At 39.2% G+C, this 7,963-nt stretch overlaps 1 protein-coding gene across 1 annotated transcript; it reads left to right on the forward strand.

The window, feature by feature from the left end:
* The first annotated feature begins 3,323 nt into the window (after nt 1–3,323).
* On the forward strand, nt 3,324–5,753 carry LOC142543710 (putative pectinesterase/pectinesterase inhibitor 58). Its single transcript, XM_075651115.1, has 2 exons — nt 3,324–4,459; nt 4,599–5,753. Exons 1-2 carry the CDS (start codon nt 3,454–3,456, stop codon nt 5,576–5,578), a joined length of 1,986 nt encoding a protein of 661 aa, XP_075507230.1. The 5' UTR covers nt 3,324–3,453; the 3' UTR covers nt 5,579–5,753.
* Nucleotides 5,754–7,963: the final 2,210 nt, after the last annotated feature.

Raw genomic sequence — 7,963 nt, forward strand, 5'->3', positions numbered from 1 at the left:
CCGGGTGATACGAAGTCCCGGCGTATTATCTTAAGCCCGGATGGTACGAAGACCCGACATTTGATTTCGAGACCAGGATACTATTATTTATTGGTTATTTGTATCTATTTGCGTGCAGGAGATAAAGAAACATAAGACACGATAATTAATAATTTTTTATTATTAAAGAAAGATCCGGCGAACTGTTACATTATACATTATTGAAGATACAGAAATTTGCCATTCAGTTAGCCAGTCGGTCAATTAATGAATCCGAAGATTGATGAAGGATTCAGCAGTTAAGATCTTTTCCAATTGATGCCATTCTTTCCACAGCATCATGTGTAACAGAACCTGGTCGGTAGCCAGATCTGTAACTCTACCCACTTCAAATTCCCGGGTGTACTTCCTTGCTCTTGCTCTCTGTGCTCGAGTAGGAGCCAAACCGTTCTGGTAGGTATCATTCAGGTCTTGAACCTTGTACCAGGTAGACATGACCTTCACCCAGATTAATTCTTCAATCGTCTTCTTCAAATCCTCCAGATGAGGACACATTGCGTTGGTTACTAAGACGTGTGTGCTACTGCAATTAGTGGAGTCACTTGAAGACATGTTGAACGGATGTTCACCTTTCATTTCTATTCTCTTATTTATAGGCACATTACATTTAATGGAGGCACCTCGTAAATGGTATCAGGTAAGACGAAAGACGTTCACGGTTATCGAAGCATCATTCTTATCCATCTCAAAATATGGAACGTTTTTCGACAGAAATTTAATATTGATACATGCGTCATTATGATTCTACATCATAGCCCGAGAGGTTTGAGGCCCAGGCATCTTATTCTGTAGCACGAGGAATTTTAGCTCCCGGCATCTCAGTTAGGGAGATTTATTTTATTCAGTTCCTAGTACAAATACAATATCTAGAAAAACTGAAATTCTCGACAGAATTAGAAATGGACAAGCATTTTTATTCCGAAAAGGGTGCTGGGAAAGTAACGGAAATATAAAACAAAAATAACTTTTATTCAGAAAAAGAAATTTTTGCGGACTACATCATAATATGCTTCCTCTACAAACATCATCCACAGGGTCATCCAGCCCTTTACTTCTCCAGTAGACGATTTGAGGAAGCTGTCGGAGTCGACAATGTCCGTCAGAATTTTCCTTTCCTTGTAGAGCATCAACTCGTAGACATAATCGTCCTTGAAGAGATCAGCTGTCTCAGAAACGTGCAGACGTTCCCGATACTCCTTCAGCTTTACCACCAGTCTAGGAGTATTAGCTTCCCCAGTCTCGTAGAGAAACTTCAATCTCTGAAGCTTTTCCCAGTAGTGGATAATTTTATGGAAGACTTCATCCTCCAGTTCCAGCTTTCGTTTCTCCTGGGCTGTTTTCATGAATTCTTCCGCCATATCAGGTGTCTTGGAGCCGCTTGCACCTGCCATTATATTCTCTAGAAGATAAATGTTGGTGTCATTGAACAAAGGAAGGGTTGTTATATATATAGGAGAGTAAAGCCAATCCACACCATTAATCCATAATGGACCCAACGGCTCAGATATTCATCGGAAATAGTGCAAAGATATTCATACAGACGAGAAGATATTCGAAAAGACAGGTCCAGGAATCAAGGCGTCATAATAATTCATTTTCTTGGAAAAAGAAGAGTCTCTGACAAATCCTACGGCCTATGTCAGCTATAATCCACGTGTTCGTATACTACGATCAGCTAAATATATATATATATATATATATATATATATATAATAATAATAATAATAATAATAAGCGAGTAAGCAAACAATTTTCCTGACCGGGCACACGAGACTAATCGGGACAACGAGTGGACTCTAGCCCGACTAATTAAGGTAGGAGTGATGATGCCCCGAGATATCACGGGTCATGGATAATATCCATGGTTAATGCCGGGGTCAGGAGAATAAAAGGTTCTGACCATACCAATAAAGTAATCGGACGGATCGGCACCCGAGTCATGAAATTACCCGGGATAACGAGAAGGTGGCTAGAAGAACCCACGGAAGGGCCGGTCAATCAGAGGCCAGGCCACGAGAGCACCCGAAGCCGAACCTCCCTGAGAAGTTATACATTTATGTTCTTATAAGGAATTCCGAGGAATACCTCACCGTGATCATTTCGATATGAGTGAAGTATTTAATGCCGCCGATCAACATTGTTTATATCCGATTTATCTCTGACATTATTACAAGTGGTCAATAAATTAGGTGGCCTGGATGTGACAAGTGTGCGATTTGACATGTCAGAACAATAGGCTATAATCAGCCACCCTATTATAATTAATGTTCTCACACGAAGAACGAGGTCATCATTGAATCCTCTACTATAAATATCAGGTTTTTTACTTGCATTTACTATCTTTTCAGATATTAATTCACATTTAATACTCTCATTTGCTACACAACAATTATCACAGCCATCACTTGGCTACATTGGTTTTGTTGCTCGAGTGCCCTGCTGACTTAAGCATCGGAGTGGCCACGCCGGACTTCCCTCCGGCGCCCATTCACGTGGTTATTTTTTTATTCGCAGATCCTTCAAAGAGCTCGAGAGTTTACAATCCAAGTCCAGCGTCTAACTCTTATTTCCTCCAATATCCTGATAGTTTATCCGGCAGAGTTCCTGACCCGACTCGTCCGTTTCGCCCGGGTTGCATCAAGAATATATACGAACATTGAGATTGAATATGATGAGAAAATATTTATATTCATTTAGAGAAATAGGAAAATAACAAGAAAGAGTTGTAACAAAAAAGTATATTAAAAGAGTTTTAAAGAGAAAACTAAAATCATACGAGTTTTTTTAAAGCAAGTTACATATGTATGATATCGATACTAAAATATGCAATCATTATTTTCATTTATTGAATTTATTAATTAAATTACTATGATATGCAACACACACGTATATTTTTCTAGCAATATAATATATAAAATGTTTTGCAATTTCTTATACGAAAACTTTGTACCTAACTTTGTATTTGAGTTCACAAGGTCACAAGCTTACGAGTAAGTTCAAAGTCCATCTACTTTCGAAAAATCAAGTGGTTTCAAAGTTTCCAATCAGTTTTCTTGCTAGCTAGAATCAAGATGAATCACATAATAGCAAACAAATTCAGATGTCAACATTGCCTAAAGTAGTAAATTATTGTAGTGGTGGTTATGAAATGTCTCTTTTTATTTTTATTTTAATGGCCATCCCTTATTTATGGTGAAACAAATCACTGGTTAACTCTTTTTTCCCTCCAAACCTCATTTTTATAACTGAATTAACTATCTTTTAAATTCACTACCGTTTTCCATTTCTTAATCACATTTACAACATTAATTTTCCCCAAAGCTTGAATAGCGAAGGGGAGAGGGTCTGATCAGTTGCCCTTCTCCGCTTCATTGTCTGTTCTTCTATCGTTTCGTGATATTTTTATAATTCAATATGGCGGACGATCGGAAGAAAAAAATCGCAGTTGTTAGTGTTTGTTCTTTAATCCTTGTTGCTATGGTCGTAGCTCTTACCATAGGCTTTGAAGATAACGATAAATCCGACGTCGAAGTTTCGGCCTCGCAGAAGGCTATCAAAGCAATTTGCCAGTCCACAGATTATCAAGAAGCTTGCGTCAATTCCCTTGAATCCGCTGGGAACAACACCAGCGATCCCAAAAAGCTCATCGAGATAGGCTTCGAGGCCGCAATCAAGTACATGAACGAGGCAGCCGAGAATTCAACCCTTTTAGAAGAACTTGAGAGTGATCCTCGGGCAAAAGAGGCCCTCGAAAACTGTCGGGAACTTGCCGATCGTGCTGTTAATGACCTCAGGAGGTCCTACGCGAGGTTCGATGACATGGACTTCATTAATGTGGATGACGTACTCGCCGACTTGAAGGTATGGCTCAGTGGTGCCATCACATACCAAGAAACATGCCTTGATGGATTTGAAGACATCCCCGGGGATTCCGGACAGAAAATGAGGGAATTTTTGACTCAGTCCATGCAAATGAGCAGCAATGGCCTGGCCATGGTGGTAGACATCTCGTCAGTGCTCGATTCGATGGGTGTTCAAGGGTTCAGCACTAGTACTAGCCGCCGTCTCCTGTCGGAGGAACTGCCCGTGTTGGGACATGGTGACGAGCTTCCAGATTGGCTTGATTTCAATGGGCGGAAGCTACTCAGTTCTTCACTCGATGAGATTAAGCCCGACCTGGTTGTAGCCAAGGACGGGAGTGGTAAATATACGACCATTAACGAAGCTCTAAAATATGTACCTAAAAACAGTGATAAAAGGTTTGTTTTGTATATCAAAGAGGGAGTTTATGTAGAACAAGTGAAGATTAATAGCAGCATGACAAATGTGATGATCATTGGAGATGGCCCGATCAAAACTAAAATTACTGGGAATTTGAACTTCATTGATGGAACCAGCACTTACCACACAGCAACTGTTGGTATGTATAATTCTCTGCTCTTGTACTATTTTCATGTTAATTGACAAAACTACTGTCCCGCGCTTTTCATGAACCCGATCTTTGATAGAATCTTGTTTTAACTTGGCATCAATAACGGGATTCCGTAATTTATTCGCAGCCGTACAAGGAGACAACTTCATCGCAAAAGACATCGGGTTCGAAAACTCAGCTGGTCCAGAGAAGCACCAAGCCGTGGCATTGCGAGTCAGCGCCGATAAAGTGATCTTCTACAACTGCCAAATGGATGGATACCAAGACACCCTCTACGCCCACACATACCGCCAGTTCTACCGAGATTGCGTGATCTCCGGCACCATTGACTTCATCTTCGGGGACAGCGCCGCTGTTTTCCAGGGCTGCACGTTGCTCGTCCGGAAACCACTGGACAATCAGCAAAATATCGTCACAGCACAAGGCCGAAAGGACCTACGTCAGCCGACAGGACTCGTCCTACAGAACTGCTCATTCGTGGCCGATGCAGCCTATCACCCCTTCAGGCACAAGCTCAAGTCTTACCTCGCCAGGCCCTGGAAAGAATACTCAAGAACCATTATCATGGAATCTTTCATGGATGATTTGATCCAGCCTGAGGGATGGCTACCCTGGAATGGAGATTACGCCCTGAAAACACTTTTCTACACTGAATTCAACAACCGTGGCCCTGGGGCTAACAAATCGCATCGGGTGACCTGGCCTGGTGTTAAGGAACTTCCCGCAAGCAGGATTCGACGATTCACGGCTTCGAAGTTCATCGAGGGAAATAAATGGGTAAAGAAAAGCAAAGTCCCGTATGCTCCCGAGTTCATTTTCCCTTTGCCTATGGATGATGACAATGTTAAATATTCGAAAGTGACACTCGAAGAAGTCAAGGATTTAGGCAAAAAAAAACATGACAAATCATCGTATGTGGCTAATAGCAACCCAAGCCCCAGCCCGAAAAAGGAGTCACATGATCATTTGGGTTCGGTTCCAGAATCGAGAATAGCAGCTCCTCCAACAGCAGACTCATATGCTACGGCTCCAGCTCCTAGCCCAGTTGCGCAACCTCAAAATAAGTCGTTTTCTTTCCTGAAACTGTTGTTTTACAGGGGGCAATAATTATTCTCAGGAATGGTGTTCTTATTTCTAGACACGTTATCATGTTTCCTCGTTCTGTTACTATCATTTCACAATAGGTGAAATTTGGAGTTTGTATTTTATGTTTATTTTTTCTTTTTTAAAAAATTATGTCCAATTTTGATATTATTATTATGCTACGTTGGCATATTTGATCTCTTTTGCTTATTAAAATTAAGTAATTTTCGCTAGGCTATTGCTGCTAATTCAACCCATTGTATGAAAAAATCTTTCTTTATCAAAAAATATTTCTCAAAAAAAAATTTCCAAATCATGAATATTAAAACTAATTACTGCATTAGTTTTTGAAAATTTTGATTTCGGTATTAAAAATTATAAAAAGATAAAGAAGATACTAGTGAAAATGTTTAAGATACCAATTTTTGTTTAAGTGGTTGTAAAAAATTCTCTAAAAATTATATATATAAATCATGGAATAAAACTTAAGAAAATATGATGTTAAACTTAAATATAAAGATAAATTGTATTCAAGACATTAATGATTTAAATTTAAAACCTATTGTTAATTTCCTAATATAGTGTCTAGCCTAAAAGCAACTCAAAGAGAGATATGTTTTTGGATTAATCACTTTAAAGTAAGTCTCTTATGAAACGATTTCATGAATCAATATTGTTTGAATATTATAGGTTTCAGGATTTGAAAAATTAATCTTAAAGAAACTGAAGAATCCAACTGATTGAACATACGCAACTGAAGATTTCGGTTTGAGCGGAAATGAAAAACCTTATCAACTGAAGGTTTCGTAACTGGTAGGAGATCAGCTACAACTGAAAAATGTCCAGCGGAACTGATCGGCATATAAGTTGACTTCAAATCAGTTGGCCTCGACGTCAGTTAGAAGATCAGCAGAACAATCTGACAGGTCATACTGAAGCAGAACAACTGTATCAGAACAGAACAGAACAGTCTGAAAACCTAGTATTACTATCAGATAAAGCTATTAAACGACGAATTAATGGATATTTTTCATTATATTTATTCAATGTGACCGTTGAGTTGGAAGACTAGATATAGCTGATCAAATCAGTTGAAGAAGGTTGGTAAAAAGAACAAGCGAATATACAAACCAATCAATTGCGATGCACTTCACGATCATACCGTAATGTACCGTATTTTGAACTACTTGAAATTTGCGGAAAAATTAAAATTTTCTTAAATACAAAATAAACTTTCAAATTTCGGTCATCAATAGATTGTTCAACCAAAATATTTGTAATAAAAGAGATCACTAATAAAGTTTGCTAAAGAAAAATACTTGATTAAATTTCGTAAACAATAATGTGAAATCAGAGTATTTGAAACATTACATAATTTCTTAAAAACATGGGCGGTCATCGGGTTTAGCCTCCTGCTCAGTCCAAGCTGGCTCATTGGTCCCCACCCCTCGTCTCCTCAAAGTCATCCTAACCTGCATCGATCAATTCTAGTGAGTCTAAAAACTCAACATGTCTAAACTGGAAATAACAAGTAATACGTAATAAAACCACATGCATCTTTAAAATAAAGCGTACATACTTGAAACTTGAACGTGACATCATAAACATACTTGAAACATGAACGTAGTAGCATAAATGTAGACGTGCCATCATCATAAAACTTTTCTTAAACATACTTGCATCATACATACTTGAGCATACATAACATCATTTTGCGTAGAGATATGTTTCAAAGCAAGTGACCCATACATAAAAGTGCTTGATCAGATTAAACCACAGTACTGTGCTGACAGGGAAAGTCCACTACCACACACATGAGATCCCCATTCATGCTTTAACGGGTGGATTGGTCCCTGGTCATGCTTTACCACTTTCCAATCCTGATCTAAACACGTTCATGCTTTAACGGGGTGGATTGGTCCCTGGTTATACTTTACCGCTTTCCAATCCCATACATAATTTGGTCACAAGACATTTAGCATACCTCAAAAACTTGAAATATTTTCTTTTTTTGCACGTCGAACATACTTACTTGGCGTTGAGGGATTCGTTGGATCTCGCTTGGGGCCACTGCTGCAACATACTAACATGAATTCGAATACTTACCTTGCAAAACTTAGACATAACAACCATGCTCACACCCAAACTCGGTCATTTCCTTATGACATTCTAAATCTATCGTGTCTCGACCTTGATTAATCATCGCACTTACCGAAGACCTCGAACCCCAAAGCAAACAATATATTTTTCCTCAAATAAGTAATACATGGACCCCGTGCACCCCTCTGGGTCCGGGTCCGTGTAGGTACGACATCATCACTCTACGGAAATGACCAAGGCACGGACCCAGTGTAAGGGTCCGTCTACAGGTCCGTGTACCTACTGGAATGGCATACTCGAAAAGAAGGA

This window comes from Primulina tabacum, chromosome 1 (assembly GCF_025594145.1).
Source record: "Primulina tabacum isolate GXHZ01 chromosome 1, ASM2559414v2, whole genome shotgun sequence".
NCBI classification, from domain to species: Eukaryota; Viridiplantae; Streptophyta; class Magnoliopsida; order Lamiales; family Gesneriaceae; genus Primulina; species Primulina tabacum.